The following is a 16804-nucleotide window of genomic DNA, read 5'->3' as shown; positions in this document are numbered from 1 at the left end:
CTCTCAGCTCAGGTCTTAATACCGGGGTGGTGAGTTCAGGCCCCTGGGCTCCACGTTGGGCTGGAGCGTACTTAAATAAATAAATAAATAAATATCACCACTAACAATAGTATGAAATTACTGAATCAATAAAATCTATTCAACAATATTTCTTAGCTTCAAATGAGGAAAGACAAGCTCTCTTCCCCAGGTTTTACTTCTCATTCATATGAGATATCACGTGCAAGCACAATATCATATCAAACAATCTTGTACATTTTAAGTATGTGCAGTTTACAGTATATCATACCTCAATAAAGCTGCTTTAAAAAACTCAAAGCCGAGGGCGCCTGGGTGGCTCAGTTGGTTGGGCGACTGCCTTCAGCCCAGGTCATGATCCTGGAGTCCCGGGATCGAGTCCCGCATCGGGCTCCCTGCTCGGCGGGGAGTCTGCTTCTCCCTCTGACCCTCCTCCCTCTCATGCTCTCTGTCTCTCATTCTTTCTCTCGCAAATAAATAAAATCTTTAAAAAATCTAAAAATAAATAAATAAACAAAACAGGGATGCCTGGGTGGCTCAGTTAAGTGACTGACTCTTGATCTTAGCTCAGGTCTCATCTCAGGATCGTGAGTTCAAGCCCATGTTGGGCTCCCCACTGGGCGTGGGGCCTACTTAAAAAAACAAACAGGGCGCCTGGGTGGCTCAGTCGTTTAAGCGACTGCCTTCAGCTCAGGTCATGATCCTGGAGTCCCGGGATCGAGTCCCGCATCGGGCTCCCTGCTCGGCGGGGAGTCTGCTTCCCCCTCTGACCCTCCTCCCTCTCATGCTCTCTGTCTCTCATTCTTTCTCTCGCAAATAAATAAAATCTTAAAAAAAAAACAAAACTCAAAGCCGAACAAAAGTAAGACATGAAAATGTTACTTTATATGGGACAAATAAAGGAATTAATTTATTAAGAGCGGTTTCTACTGGGGAACAAAGTATTTCTGCAGAACCTAGTGGTCAAAGGAGGACAATCGTGAAGCAAATTTTATGTAATTAATACCTTTTTTTAGACTACATTTAGGTTATCATCTAGTCAATAAAAAAAAAAAACGCACCCTTTTAGTTTATTGTGCTATAATGAAGCTCTACGGCAGAACTATTTGAATACTTTGTATTTCGAGAGCATCATCACCAGCCTCCAAATAGGATTTCAGAAGTCTGGGAAAAGACTCTTGGAAGTAAAACGTGTATTTTTTTCCTACGTGCCCCAAATAGCGTTTTCTTAGGCTGTTCCGAAGTGAAAACTGATAGAGAAGCTATCAGGCTCGAGGCTGGATGTGGCCGTTGTGAGACACCCTTCCTCCAGATCTGAGTAGGCTCCCCCAGATCCCCCAAATCCCTGGAGAAAAGCCTTTCGCACACAACCTCTAAATAAAAGCATTTTCCTGGGGATTCGACTCAAGAAGGCCGGCCTAGGTGTTTTTGTTTGAAGATGTGGGAAGCACCGTGCTGGAGCCCATCTCCAACGACTCATCCCCAGGTCGGGGTAAATTCAGCGTCTCACTCCGGGTCTCAGTTCCGGGAGGAACAATCTGCCCCGCAGCTGGACCCTCCCTGGCTCTCGGGAGCACCTGAATCGCGAGGTGCGAGGTGGGGTGAGGAGGGCCAAAAGCCTTCGTTCTCCTCAGCCCCCACTCTCCGGCCGCGGCCGCCGGGGCAGGCGGGAGGGAGGATGATGGACGGAACCGCTCAGTGGCTAGGGGATTGCGGAGGGAGGGACGAAGAGGGGGAACGGCGGAGCTTTCCCCTTAAACTGGTTGGGTTGGGCCTCGGGAAACAGCCTTCCCCAAGCCTATTGGCCTCTCCGAATGGGTTGTTATGGTAACAAATGACCGAACAGTCCCTTATGAATCGGCCAATGAGAGGGGCCGTCTTTTTTACCGCACCTCTGAACAGGAGGTGTTGCGAAAGCCCGGGTAGGGCCCGTAGAAGAAGGCGGTGCCAGGACGTCCTGCGGAAGGGACGAAGGCGGGGCTTGTGACGTTACTGGCCGAGCCAATCACGCCTGGTTTTTTCAACGGCCCCGCCCTTTTACCGCACATTTCCCCTCCCCTTGCTCATTTCGCACGACGCAGCGGTTGGGAACACAGACATTTTCGGAGCTGGAGCCGCCACTGCCGCCGCCATTTTGTGTCTGTGGAGAAAGAAGCTACTGTGGCGGCTGGAAGTGGACGGAGATCACCCCTGAGACGGCGGCGTTTCATACCCGAGGTTCCCCCTGTGTCGTCCCCCAACCCCCCTCCGCGGTCAGCATGTGGTGAAGCCGGAGCCGCGAGAGACCCGGGGAGAGGAAGAGGAGTCGGAAGGGAGGCGGGGTGTCGAGAGCGGCTTCAGCTTCAGCTGCGGCGGACCTCGGAGGGGGGCCGCGGCGCAATGTCAGAGCAGACGCCGGCCGAGGCCGGTACTGCGGGGGCCCGGGAGGACGCCTGTCGGGATTATCAGTCATCACTCGAAGACCTGACCTTCAATAGCAAACCGCACATCAATATGCTGACCATTCTAGCCGAGGAGAACCTGCCCTTCGCCAAGGAGATCGTCTCTCTCATCGAGGCCCAAACCGCCAAGGTTTTTATACACCCCGCAGCCTCCTATTCTTCTAATACTCCCTGATTTTAGTGTCAGCCTCATCCCAGGTCTCGCTTCCATCCAGAGGGGGACAGTGTTCCTCCTCTCCAACCCTCCACCTCCAACTCAGGCTCGGTCTTTGGCCCAGGCTTCGAGCGTGGGCCTCTCTTGTGGGGGAGGGAGTGGGGAGGATAAAGGGTGGAGTCCCACTTCCGCTTACCAACTCCCTATTTAGGCCACCGCATTGTATATCCCGAACACACGCTTTGAATAGAGCCCTTTGGGGAGGGGGAGACTTAAAAGGCAGTTTGTGGTGTGGGGAAGTATGAGTTAAAACCATTTTAACCCCCGGGAGGGTGGGGAGTGGTGGTTCTCCCATTCCCAGCCCTCCCCCCACCCCCCGTACCCTTTTGGGTAATTGTGCTCTGTGGGTTGGAAGGAGGTGAAGGGGGACCTGGGAGCGAGCTGTTGGGGGGTGGGAATAGGGAATTGGCCCCGAGTGGAGCAGCCGCCTGTTAGGAGCCCAACATGGCGCCTGAAAAGCACATGATGCGAAAGGGAAGAGAGGAGAATCCGTTCCCTGCCAGCCAGGCAGCTGCTCACACCCGTCAGCCCCGTTTTGGGGTGGGGGCGGCTAGATAAAACTTTTATTCTCCTATCGGAGGGTCTAATTTGCCCCAAAATACGGGAAATTGGGGGTGAGGGTGGGGTTTGGGTGGGGGGAGGAGATCTTATCCAACCTGTAGGTGGAGAACTGACCCAGTGGGTAACACGTACTTGGAGTTTTTTTTTGAAAAGTTCAGTCCCTCCTCCTCTTCCTTTTCTCTTTTTTCCTCCCTTCCCTGATAGTGAAGACGTGCTTTTCTTCACCCCTTGACAGAAGTGGTCCTCTGCCACCCTTTATTTCCCTGTAGTTCTCCTCTTCTGTGGATTCATGTGGGAGCGATATGTCATTTAAGTTACTGTTAAACTTAGTTATCATAATGAGTTTTAATAGCTTCCCAGTATTACGTTCTTATTTTTCAAGCTTGTACTTATGGTTTAGTTTTTTCTAGTTGTTAGTGATTGAAATTAACAGGATGAGCCTCCTTTTAGCAGAGTGAACCCCTTTTAAAAGGCCACTTTAACAACAACCACCAATATATTGTTTAGAGGCGGTTTCTGTCTAGTGTACAACTGAGTGGTCTGACTCTAATAAATGGTTTTGAAATGTGTGACTGGTATTATAAAATTTGTGAATAAAACATATAAAATATGTACTTGTCTTTTTTATTTACCTTTGTAAGGTGTAGAATCTGTTTCCAAGACTTATTTTTATCTACGTGGTTGTGTGTTTTAAACAAAAGTCTTTAAGTGACTTGGGTTCATTCTTTAGGTTCCATCCACTCTTTTGGGTAAATCTGTTCACAAGATACACGGTTTCAGGTGGTCCTTTCATACCTTAATTTAAAGAGGACAAAAAGTAAAGGTTTTTTGTTTTGTTTTGTTTTTAAGGGCCCAACAAGTTTGTCATGCTCAGTCTGACAGCTAAAATCCAAGTCTTCATTCACCTTTTCCTGTGAATGTCTGTGAAACAGCTATTGTTCTTTTTTTAAAGTATGAGACTTAAAAAGGAAGCATTCCTCATACTCAACATCCTTTTTATTGATACCACAAACATGTTGGACGTGAAAACTTAGTTTTTGCCTTGTGTTGAAGGCTTAACTTGACATTGAATGCCTTTTTAAAAAAAACAAAACCACTTTTTTTTTTAAATAACATTGATTTTAAAAAATCTAATTAGTATTTTTGGGATTACTAATATTCCACAGAGCCTAATATTTAGCAGTTCAGGTTGTCACTCAACAGTTTCCTTGCTGGTTTTTAATGGATCCAGAAGACCTTCAAGAAGTGAAAACTAAATGCTGACATAGTGACCACATTAAAATTTGTATTTGTGTATGGCTACACGAGTGGTGAAAATAGATGGACTATTTGCTGATAAAAGCTGAAATTTTTTTTGGCACACGTTTCCTGGTTATTTTTGGAAAGCCAGGTTGAGGAAAAGATGTAAAAGTCACTGGGGAAATAATAAGGGTTGGGGTTGAGGGTGAGGGGAGGGATTTTCTGTCATTTGGTAGCAAACTGGCTTGGTTTTGTGTTTTCTGGAGGTGAATGTTTGTGTCCTTATTCTCTAGCGTCTCAGCATTACTAAACTTAAGGATTCACACCTAATTTGACTCCTCCCATGAGGCAGTAGTAGTGAAAAAATATTACATACGGGATTCACTTGTACAATAAAAAATTAGCCTACTGAACAGATTTTGGTTTAAAAGAGAGCCTGTCTTCATAAGTACAACAATGACTAAAATGGTGTAAAACATGACATGGTAAGATAAAGACACAGCAATAAAGCATTTGACATGTTGGTATTTACTAGTTTACCCACATGCAGTGGCCTTGTGAACCCTTTTATTAGAAAGGACCGTAAAAGAAATTTTTCATACAAAGCTATTCAAAGGTTTCCTTGGCCAACTTTGGTTGTAAAGGTGTTATCAGAAGCAAGAGCACTTCCACACACTTGTATGGGCAATTGGTTTTGTGAAATATGGCATTGTGTACTGCAGAACTTTGAGCCTACCCTAGCTACAGGTAGCTATGGGTAAGTGTTGTTCAGGGTTAAGATTCCGATACACATGGGCTGGGTAAATGGGGTTTTTTTTGTTTTTGTTTCTAAATCATGGGTGCTCCTGTGGAGTCGGAGTTAACACTTAGTTGATATGGTGTGTCTTAATGCTCCTCAAGTCTGTGAACCTGCTGATGCTTTCTGGAAACTTGCTGTACATTCTAAAAGCCAGTGGTGGGTAGGCATTGCAGTTGAACTGGGGCAACATTGCTTTGCTTTGGAAAGGGCTACCTGTATCAGCATCACCACACTGGCGTTGCACAAATTTAGAAACCCTGGTTTGTGCATGTCAGAGGAAAAATATTTCGACGGAGAGTCCATGCTGTGAAGAAAATCTTCAGGACAAATCCTGGTTTCCAGAGTCAAGTTCGACCTGATTTACATGACTCGGCAGCTGCTCCATCCAGTTTTTCTTGTATCAGTAACAACTTGCACCTTCCTGCATGTTCATGTGCAAGTTTAAGAGTGTTTTTTGCCATTAACTTCATATGTGAAGTGTACTTAATTTCTTTGTTCATTGGATTATAAAGAAGTAATCCTAATAATTTTACAGGTAACAAAAGTGTCATAGACTTTAACATATAAAATATGCCTATGGAAATTAGGGTTTCTGCCAGAAGTCTGGAAACTTCATTGAGTCTAGGCACACTATAATAAGTTAATGTCACAAAACTTACACTTGGGTTACAGAAAATACCCCTACCACCCCGTGGTCACTTAAAACACAGGTCTTTTTTTTTTGTTTTGTTTCTTTACCATATGAACCTGAAATTCCATTGAGTGTTAAATGAATGTATTAAAGGTTACAGTTTTTCTTGTAGTTCTGAGCTTATATGCTCAACTAAAGATCATTGTAAGAGATGAGAACTTGGTTGAACATTTAAGTTTCATAAAGGTTAATTCAAAAGTATTTAGTGTCAACGAAAATAGAAGTCTGTATTGTAGGTTTGAAACCTCACTTTTAAAAGTAATTCTATGGTATGGTGACAATTCATTATACTAAACTTCTCAGTTTCTTTTTATCACTTCAGGCTCCTTCCTCAGAGAAGCTTCCTGTTATGTACCTTATGGATTCTATCGTGAAAAACGTTGGAAGAGAGTATCTCACTGCCTTTACTAAAAATCTAGTTGCAACATTTATTTGTGTGTTTGAAAAGGTATATATGCATTTAGAAACATTTGAATTTTTAAAAAAAAATGTGTTCCTGATTAAATAAATACTTGTCTTTGTGTTGGGTTTTCTTGGGTGGTGAAATGTTTTATTCTCTTGGATCTTTATCAAGTACCATGCTAAAGTTAGTGTTTTATGTTAGATTTTTAGAGCAGATTTTAGGGGTTTTACATTATCTGTTCAAGAATAGATGGGTTTGCTTTTAGAATTTGTTTTGTTTCGTTTTTAATTGAGTTTGTTCATTTGATTGAAGATCTGTTCCATCACTAGGACATAGGCAAAAAGATCTGAAGCTGTCAAAGAGTACTTCAAATTTCAGTGTTTAGGTTTCTGGCGTTAGGATGTTGACAATTCCTATCTGAAAAAGAAAAGCATAATCTACCAGTGTCTCAACCTGTGATTGGTGCCTGAAACTTTTGTGATTTTTTTTTTCTTGAAATGTTTCCTCTTGTTACTTTGTTCAAGTGTGTTTTATGTGAATGTTCTAGGTATGTGTGAATGGTGGGCCAGTTAATTGCTTTAGGTTATTTTGGAAATACTTTTAACCCCCACTTAGTGTTTAGAAGCTTGTTAGTTTCTATACCTAGAGATTGCAAATTCCTTCCATAACATTGTATCCGGTAGTTTGGTTAATAGAGTGTTATGTTGAGGAAGACAAGGGATTTGCTGGAGTAATCAATTCTCTTCCTGGAAGGCTTTATCTTTCACACTGAGCAAAAGGACATTTATAAGCAGTTTAGTTTTAAATATTGTTTCCTAACAAAAAATTGGTAGTTCTTTTATTAGCTGCACCTGTTGTGTTTGGAGAAATCTTAACAGTTGTCAGACTTGGAGAATTGGGATTATTTTGAAAGAACTATTACGGGATTTTACTTGTTTGTTAGAAAAGAAAATGTGTAGCTGTTACTTGGAGTAATTTTTTTCTTCTAAGTTCCTAAAAAAATACTGTTAGTGTATGCAGAAGAAATTTGGAAAGCTGTATTTCAAATTGTATTAAGGAGCTTGTTAATTAATAGTATATTGTAGACCTTGGCTAAATACTGCTTACCTGAAGCTGTAGTCTAAGGAGAAGCTGACTTTGTATTAAAGAAGTTGGGGAGCTAAACCAGCCTCTCGGTTTCAGTTTCATTATGTTCAAACTTAGTTGGGTGTTTGGTTAGAATACCTTTTACTGAATCTAATAGGGCCTTGACACTGCATTTGATGAAAATGACTTTATAGTAAGTATAATTCTCTAAAGACTCAAATATGGTCAAGGCTTTATCCTAAAGTTAACATTCTAATTCAGTTTTCCCAAGTACTAGGTTTCTCTGATAGCTAGTTTTTGAATATTGTTGTTATTCCCATCACAAGCATGAGCAGATAAATTATAAAACTGAAGCTCATCAGTGGGTAAGATTTTTGTGAATTTCAATTTTTAAGGTGCCTTTCATACCACAAATAACTCATTCATTTGTGCGAACCAAATTGTATTGCAGAAAATTGGTTAGTGAGATAGTTTTGTTTTAATAAAATTTAAGCCATCAAGTGAACTATTTTCTAGTTGTTTTAGACTTCTGTTCAGAGTAAGAGTAACATAAGGAATGCTGTATCAAGCCCTAAAATTTGGAAACATTTTGTACTCTTAAAAATACAAAGAATTGCTTAGTTGTTTGCTTTCATACAGGCTAGGGGATAGTGACTAATTTTTCTAATTTTTTTTTTTGAGGGAGAAATTTATTAACTTTATGTTTACAAACAAAATAGACCTTTAATAAGTTATTACTACTGTATATGTTTGTGGATGAGTAGTATGTTTGCTATATTGAGTAGAACAGAGATTTATGTAGCTTTAATACTTAATATTTAAAACATTCTATAGTAACTTAACAAGCCATAGAATTGTTCTGTTGTTCTAGGTGGATGAAAATACTAGAAAAAGTTTATTTAAATTACGTTCCACATGGGATGAAATATTCCCTTTGAAGAAACTTTATGCCCTGGATGTCAGAGTCAATTCGTTAGATCCTGCTTGGCCTATTAAACCTCTGCCCCCCAATGTGAATACATCTAGCATCCATGTGAATCCTAAATTTTTAAATAAATCGGTAAGTTTTAATATGAATTTTGATTTATCTAAAATTTCTTGCTATAAAGAAATCTCAAGAAAACCCTGTGCTGAATCTGTTTAGTTAAAAAAAAAAAAAATGTTTTTTCCACTCAGGTTCACAGTGCATTTAAAAATACATTCTCCTTTTTTGGGTATCACAAAATATACTTTCTTTGGTTTTTAAGTTTTTGAAAAATTTTCTGTGCACTTATAAACATGATTGGCCATTTATGATTATGGATAGTATTTAAGAGATAAGCTGATAATTTTTAGTTTCCCCTTAGCTGCTTTTTTAGCTGTGAAATATATTTTTTAACCCACTATTTTTTCTTATAGCCTGAAGAGCCTTCAACACCTGGCACAGTGGTCAGTTCCCCTAGCATCTCCACTCCTCCAATTGTTCCTGATATACAAAAGAATCTTACCCAAGAACAACTAATAAGGCAGCAGTTACTGGCAAAACAAAAACAGTTGTTAGAACTTCAGCAGAAAAAGCTAGAGCTTGAGCTAGAGCAAGCTAAGGCACAACTGGTAAGTAGAGGATATTTGGCATTTTAAATATTTTAAACCTGTCTTCTGATAGAGAAGTAATTATTTTGTGTTTGAATTGTATGAGCATGTTATTTTTATTAGTAGTGTATTCTTTTTCCACTTCTATTTTGCAGATTATGGTATGTTAGACCAAATTTTTAATTCCTTATTGTAAAAGTCACTTGAATGTAAACTACACTATTTTCTTTCAAATACTTTTCTATTAAATTGCCATATTTTAAGATAACACCTTAGTTTTATTAACATTTTGTGAATTTAATACCTGTCCCAAAACGGTAGGTGTGTTGTTTTTGCATAATCTTTAATGTTTTATGAGCTTAGGTTTCATGAGTAGAAATACGGTTCTTAGAAGCCTACAAAAGGGGGCGCCTGGGTGGCTCAGTTGTTAAGCGTCTGCCTTTGGCTCAGATCATGATCCCAGAGTCCTGGGATCGAGCCCCACATCGGGCTCCCCGCTCAGCAGGAAGCCTGCTTCTCCCTCTCCCACTCCCCCTGCTTGTGTTCCCTCTCTCGCTGTGTCTCTCTCTGTCAAATAAATAAATAAAATCTTTAAAAAAAAAAGAAAAAAAGCCTACAAAAGAAAAGCCATCACAAAACTAAGGAGGGCAAGAAGATTACATATTTCCACGCATGAATAAGCTTTTACTAAGTTATTTTACTTAGCACCTGAATTTGAGAGTAAGGAAGTATAGGAAGGCAAAATTTTATAAGTTCATTATCATTGACATTTGGAGGAACTAAATTTTATGACCTAAAATTTAGCTGGAATGACTCTGATGCTTGTGTACGTGGAGTGCAGTGATTTATTTAGCAGTTTCTTAGTAGAAGTCTGGCTAGGAATCCTGAATTAGGAAGATGGAGAATTTTTTTTTTCCATTCTACTTAAAGATTATATTATAAAACCCCCAAAGTAAGTAAAGGACTAGTAAGAAATAAGTCCCATAATCTCTTCTTTTCATTTTAATCTCTACTTGAGCACTAAAAGTATACAGTGTAAGTGTAGTATTGAATGGATTTATTGAATAAACATTACATTCCTTAGTTTTTGATTTCCTGACAAATAATCTGCGTGTTTTATGTATTAACATGAACATTTATTTTTGTATTTCAGGCAGTTTCTCTTAGTGTTCAGCAGGAGACATCCAACTTAGGTCCTGGATCTGCACCATCCAAATTACATGTTCCACAAATTCCCCCTATGGCAGTTAAACCTCCCCATCAGGTTCCTGTGCAACCTGAGAAAAGCCGTCCAGGTCCATCCTTACAAATTCAGGATTTGAAAGGAACTAATCGGGATCCCCGTCTTAATAGGATGAGTCAACATTCTTCTCATGGAAAAGATCAGAGTCACAGGAAAGAATTCCTAATGAACACATTGAACCAATCTGATACTAAGACAAGTAAAACTGTACCCTCTGAAAAACTAAATTCATCCAAGCAAGAGAAAAGTAAATCAGGTGAAAAAATAACCAAGAAAGAACTTGACCAATTAGATTCTAAATCTAAATCTAAATCTAAATCACCATCACCTTTGAAAAACAAATTATCCCACACAAAGGACTTGAAAAATCAAGAATCTGAAAGTGCAAGGGTGTCTGATATGAGCAAGAGAGATCCAAGGTTAAAGAAACATCTTCAGGATAAGACTGATAGCAAAGATGATGATGTAAAAGAGAAGAGAAAAACTGCAGAAAAAAAGGATAAAGATGAGCACATGAAATCATCTGAACACAGACTGGCTGGAAGTAGAAATAAAATCATCAATGGCATTGTACAAAAACAGGATACAATAATGGAAGAATCAGAAAAACAAGGGACAAAACCAGGGAGATCAAGTACTAGAAAGCGATCAAGATCGAGATCACCCAAGTCTCGGTCACCAATTATACATTCTCCGAAGAGAAGAGATAGGCGGTCACCCAAACGAAGGCAAAGGAGTATGTCTCCAACTTCGACACCCAAAGCTGGAAAGATTCGGCAATCAGGAGTTAAGCAGTCACACATGGAAGAGTTTACACTACCTTCCAGGGAAGAGCGAAATGCTAAGAGAAGTAATAAACAAGATATTCGAGATCCAAGGAGAATAAAAAAGACTGAAGAGGAACGACCACAAGAAGCTGCAAATCAGCATTCTACAAAGTCAGGCACTGAACCAAAGGAGAATGTAGAAAATTGGCAAAGTTCTAAGTCTACCAAACGATGGAAATCCGGTTGGGAAGAAAATAAAAGGTAGGATGTTAACATTTTTAATCAAGTAAAATAAATTGTACATTTTAAAATAGAGTGTTATTTAAAAGTTGGGTAATACTTACTGGATGCTATATTAGTACTTAATTTTTCCATTTATTTCTTAATAACTCTGTGGGTGAAATACCATTATTCCTGTTTTACAGATAATGAAACTAAACTTTAGAAAGGTTAATCTACCTAAAGCTGCACATCTAGGACATGCAAGAATTAGAATTCATGTGTGATTTTTCCTGACTTCAGAGTTTGTGCTCTTAATCATTTAGTTAACTTTTATAGTTAAATATATTTGTTTAACCAGATCCTTTGAAATATGGTCCTGAGAAATTTAAAAATTTTTTACGAAGTAACATACTGCTTTTATGGTTTCAGCTTACAACAGGGTGATGAACATAGTAAATCTCCTCATCTAAGGCATAGGGAGAGCTGGTCAAGCACTAAAGGAATCTTGTCACCTCGAGCCCCAAAGCAGCAGCATCGATTAAGTGTAGATGCCAACCTTCAGATTCCTAAAGAGTTAACTCTTGCAAGCAAAAGAGAATTACTTCAAAAGGTAGTTAACTATGATCACATGTAGTCATTATTCTCTTTTGTCTAAGCTTTTTTTTGTAAGTACTTTTTATATTTAAAATATCTGATTTCCTTTTATCACCCCTACACAGACGAGTGAACGTTTAGCATCTGGTGAAATTACACAGGATGAGTTCCTTGTTGTTGTGCATCAAATTCGACAGCTATTTCAGTATCAAGAAGGTAAACATAGATGCAATGTACGGGATAGTCCTACAGAAGAAAATAAAGGTGGATTAAAAAAGAAACCTCTCTTATCTGATGCTGAATTAACCTACTATGAACATAAAGCAAAACTGAAAAGGACACAGGTTCAGCATTCATTTCCAAGACTTGATCTCTTAGATCCTGATATTTTTGACTACCCTTTGACTGATGCCTTGTTGTCTGGAATAGAATGTGAGCCATCCAAAAGTAAACATGCAAGTAGGAATAGTGGAGCACAGTTTGACAGAAAAGAACAATTTAGTGAAAGAGCAAGACGTCTTTCTCCTATATCTGGGAGTCGTACTTATGCTGAGAATCTTTCACCCCATGAGGGCCGGAGAAGACATGACGAGCAAGTCTCTGCTAAAGGTAGAAAAAGTTAAATCAGATTATCCCTATTGAATCACAGCAGTGAAGGGAAAATGAACAAGCTAAGTGGGGATGGATTTTTGTGACTGTTCAGACTACCTTTTGTTTGTTTTGTTTCATTTTTTCCCCTCAAAGGGAAGGGAAGGGAGCTAATATTTACTAGGCCACTCTATGTGTTAGGTCCTTTTCTTAGGTTCTTTATATATGTAATCTGATTTAATCCTCACAACAACCCAATTAAATATATATTATCCCATTTTATAGATAGGAATCAAGACCAGAGAGGTTAAATAACTTGCTCGCAAAGTCAAATAATTAGTTGACAGAATGGGGAATTTTTTTTTTTTTAAACCCAGGTGTGTCTGACTCTAGCGGGCATCCTCTTACCTGCTGCTTGATTATGCTGTCTTTTCCTTCCCCTGTAATAATGAAGTGAGATAGTTTTGGATATTTTTGGCTAAACATTTACATGAAAATAGAAGATAGAAGATATTTTGATAAAAATTCAGATTCAGGGAGAATAACTTTTTTTCCTTTTTAAAAGGTGTACGAGAAGAGCAGAGATCACCATTCAATGATCGTTTTCCACTTAAGCGACCTAGATATGAAGATTCAGATAAACCATTTGTAGATAGTCCAGCATCAAGATTTGCCGGCCTTGATACAAATCAGCGACTTACAGCTTTAGCTGAAGATAGACCATTATTTGATGGACCTAGTAGGCCATCAGTAACAAGAGATGGCCCAACCAAGATGATTTTTGAAGGACCTAATAAATTAAGCCCTAGAATTGATGGACCTCCTACACCAGGTTCTCTTCGGTTTGATGGGTCACCAGGACAAATGGGGGGAGGTGGCCCTTTGAGATTTGAAGGCCCACAAGGTCAGTTAGGAGGTGGGTGTCCTTTGAGATTTGAAGGTCCTCCAGGACCAGTAGGGACACCTCTGCGGTTTGAGGGGCCAATTGGTCAAGCAGGAGGAGGTGGTTTTCGGTTTGAAGGTTCCCCTGGTCTGAGGTTTGAGGGATCTGCAGGTGGTTTGAGATTTGAAGGACCGGGGGGCCAGCCTGTGGGTGGTCTCAGGTTTGAGGGACATCGGGGTCAACCCGTGGGTGGTCTAAGGTTTGAGGGACCTCATGGTCAGCCTGTGGGTGGACTTAGATTTGATAATCCCCGAGGTCAGCCTGTTGGTGGACTTAGATTTGAAGGGGGTCATGGTCCATCAGGGGCTGCAATTAGGTTTGATGGACCTCATGGTCAGCCAGCAGGTGGGATCAGATTTGAGGGCCCTTTGCTACAGCAGGGAGTTGGAATGAGGTTTGAGGGCCCCCATGGTCAGTCAGTAGCCGGTTTGAGGTTTGAAGGACAACATAATCAGCTTGGTGGGAACCTTAGGTTTGAGGGTCCACATGGTCAACCAGGGGTTGGGATAAGGTTTGAAGGACCATTAGTCCAACAAGGAGGTGGAATGAGGTTTGAGGGTCCTTCTGTGCCAGGAGGTGGCCTGAGAATTGAAGGGCCTCTGGGTCAAGGTGGTCCAAGATTTGAAGGTTGTCATGCTTTAAGGTTTGATGGGCAGCCAGGTCAGCCATCACTCTTGCCAAGATTTGATGGATTGCATGGGCAGCCAGGTCCTAGATTTGAAAGAACTGGTCAGCCAGGCCCACAGAGATTTGATGGACCACCTGGACAGCAGGTTCAACCAAGATTTGATGGTGTACCTCAAAGATTTGATGGTCCACAACACCAGCAAGCATCAAGGTTTGATATTCCTCTTGGTCTTCAAAGCACACGATTTGACAATCATCCTTCACAGAGGCTTGAATCAGTATCTTTCAATCAGACTGGTCCATATAATGATCCACCTGGCAATGCTTTTAATGCCCCATCCCAAGGACTACAGTTCCAAAGACATGAACAAATGTTTGATTCACCTCAAGGACCAAATTTTAATGGACCACATGGCCCTGGAAACCAGAGCTTCTCCAATCCCCTTAACAGAGCTTCTGGACACTATTTTGATGAAAAGAATCTTCAGAGTTCCCAATTTGGAAACTTTGGCAATTTACCTGCTCCAATAACAGTAGGAAATATTCAGGCATCTCAACAGGTAAGTCTGCTGCAGTTACTCTAGAATGATGTTATACAGATATAAACTGTTTTTAATATTTCTGGATATTTACATAGCAGCAACATACAGAAGTCCTACTTCACTCTGACAACAAATACAATATTTATATGTCTGTACAGTAGTTTGTTTTTTACAATCTACTTTGCAACGCAAAGTATGATGTCCAAGCAGGATGATCAAAAAAGAATTTATAGATTGATTGATTAAAGCAGGCTTTTGATATCTGTGGGAAGAAGTCAGGAGTTCTGGCCTCAGCTTTGCTATTAACTAGCTGTTATGATTGTGTACAGGTCACATCTCTGGATATCAGTTCTATTTGTAAAATAAGGGAAAGCACAAGGGAAAGCACTAGTAAAGTGATTTGCGTAAGGTCACACAGCTTGTTGGCTACCTTATGTTTGCATAGTATCTTAAACTTTCCTAAGAAGCTTCACATTCATTCTCAGTTCCTTATAATGCTATGAAACAGGTAAGGGAAGGTATTATTTTTCCTTTTTTGTAGAAAGTCTAGAAATGAAGCAACCCAGTCAAGTTAAACTTGTAAATTTTTATTATAGAAATGAGGCCTTACAATATCTTCAATGTTTTTATATGTTTAGATTGTTAAAGTTTCAGTTAAAATATAGAAAGGATGTTCTTAAAACCAAGGTTTCTCTTAAAGGTTCTTACTGGTGTTGCTCAGCCGGTAGCATTTGGCCAAGGACAACAGTTTTTGCCAGTTCATCCACAAAATCCTGGAGCATTTGTTCAGAATCCTTCAGGTATGTACTTTCTGAACTTTGTGTTTTTCTGAACAAATATTGTTTTGTTGAGTAGCTACTTTGTCAATTTTATGAAATGACAATTTTGAGAGGGCATATATAATTTAGAGAAATTTAAGCTGGTTGGAATTTTTTGTTCTCTTTCTGAGTTTACATTGTTGATGTATATTCACACTGATCCCGTTTACAACTAGAGGTGGTTAGCCAGGATTTTGCAGACCATAAAAAAGAGAGAAGGGAGAAGTTTAGGGGGTGGGATAGGAGGGTGACATTTGTATTGAGGTAAAATGAAATAAATGATAAATCTCAGAAATCTCAATTATTTGATATTTTGAGGTTTTGTGTGTGTGTGTATGTGATGATCCAGTAAACATTAAGTGAATACTGGGGATATTGCCTAAAGTTGATTAATTCATATGTCTTTATGGGCTCTCAAATAATAATCGTACATGATATGTTAAAAAAAAAAAGTAGAAATGGGGCGTCTGGCTGGCTCAGTCAGTAGAGCATGTGACTCTTGATCCAGAGGTCGTGAGTTCAAGCTCCACATTGGGCCTAGAGCTTACTTAAAAATAAAACAAAACAAAAAGTAGGAAAAAGCTGTGACTCCCTAGCCAGGTCCCCTAAGCTCTTTTGTTACTATGGGTGAGGCATAACAATATTGCTATGGATATAATAACAATATTGGATATGAGAGCTTTAAAAGTGAATTTTAGTTTTAATACAAGAAAAATGGGAAGTATATAAATTATGGTGATTTATAAAACAACTGCAAAGTTTTAGTGTACTGAGAACTAGCCCAGCCAAATTGTAGCGGTACTTGCTTTATTTCTGAATCACTAAAACAGACATTTTCAGAAACATGCTCTAGCATGGCACTGTTTAGGGAGTTTTCCAAAACTTCTGAAGTAACTAGGGAAGTCCTAGTCAAGCTCTAGTTTATGCTTTAGTTCTTAAACTGTGGCATCACAAGAATTCATTCAATTAATTTGAAAGTTTTTTGAAAAAAATTTCTGGATTGACAGGATTAATTAATATATATTTTTAATGTTTTTTGTTGTCCCTATAATGAAAAGGGAAGTAAAGAATTGGGATCTAAAATCAGACCAGGGTCTTAGAAGCTATACTTTACTACTTTTTTTTTTTTTTTAAGATTATTTATTTATTTATTTGACAGGGAGAGACACAGCGAGAGAGGGAACACAAGCAGGGGGAGTGGGAGAGGGAGAAGCAGGCTTCCTGCCAAGCAGGGAGCCCGATGCGGGGCTCGATCCCAGGACCCTGGGATCATGACCTGAGCCGAAGGCAGACACTTAAATGACTGAGCCACGCAGGCGCCCCTATACTTTCCTACTTTATAGGTGGGCAGGATATAAGCAAATATCTTCTCTGTGATTCAACTGCTTCCTCTGTAGTCAGGAGACAATAAAGTCAGTATTTGCCTGGGAATTTTT

The 16804-nt window shown here is 39.8% G+C and overlaps 1 protein-coding gene and 1 long non-coding RNA gene across 5 annotated transcripts in view; both read left to right on the top strand.

Annotated features, from left to right (window-relative positions):
• LOC123857570 (uncharacterized) overlaps positions 1-1379 on the top strand; it is a 66861-nt gene extending 65482 nt beyond the window's left edge. Inside the window, exon 6 of the long non-coding RNA XR_010406951.1 lies at positions 1240-1379. This is a non-coding gene — a long non-coding RNA (uncharacterized LOC123857570). The remainder of the gene's footprint in view (positions 1-1239) is intronic.
• A 689-nt stretch (positions 1380-2068) lies between these two features.
• Positions 2069-16804, top strand: part of PCF11 (PCF11 cleavage and polyadenylation factor subunit) — a 22654-nt gene continuing 7918 nt past the window's right edge. Inside the window, exons 1-9 of one of the 4 annotated variants that reach the window (XM_064576822.1) lie at positions 2069-2589; positions 6286-6411; positions 8324-8512; positions 8851-9045; positions 10178-11295; positions 11686-11866; positions 11976-12459; positions 13004-14568; positions 15251-15350. In XM_064576822.1, the coding sequence (XP_064432892.1) occupies positions 2398-2589; positions 6286-6411; positions 8324-8512; positions 8851-9045; positions 10178-11295; positions 11686-11866; positions 11976-12459; positions 13004-14568; positions 15251-15350 (4150 nt within the window). In that variant the 5' untranslated portion in view covers positions 2069-2397. The remainder of the gene's footprint in view (positions 2590-6285; positions 6412-8323; positions 8513-8850; positions 9046-10177; positions 11296-11685; positions 11867-11975; positions 12460-13003; positions 14569-15250; positions 15351-16804) is intronic. The other 3 variants (XM_064576823.1, XM_045894525.3, XM_045894524.3) reach the window with 3 other exon arrangements.

The sequence above is a fragment of the Mirounga angustirostris genome, unplaced genomic scaffold, assembly GCF_029215605.1.
Source record: "Mirounga angustirostris isolate CCGP_5_RB_7025 unplaced genomic scaffold, mMirAng1.0.hap1 SCAF_13, whole genome shotgun sequence".
Taxonomy (NCBI): Eukaryota; Metazoa; Chordata; class Mammalia; order Carnivora; family Phocidae; genus Mirounga; species Mirounga angustirostris.
Note: the sequence above shows the minus strand (reverse complement) of the source record. Positions and strands in the feature narration are given on the sequence as shown.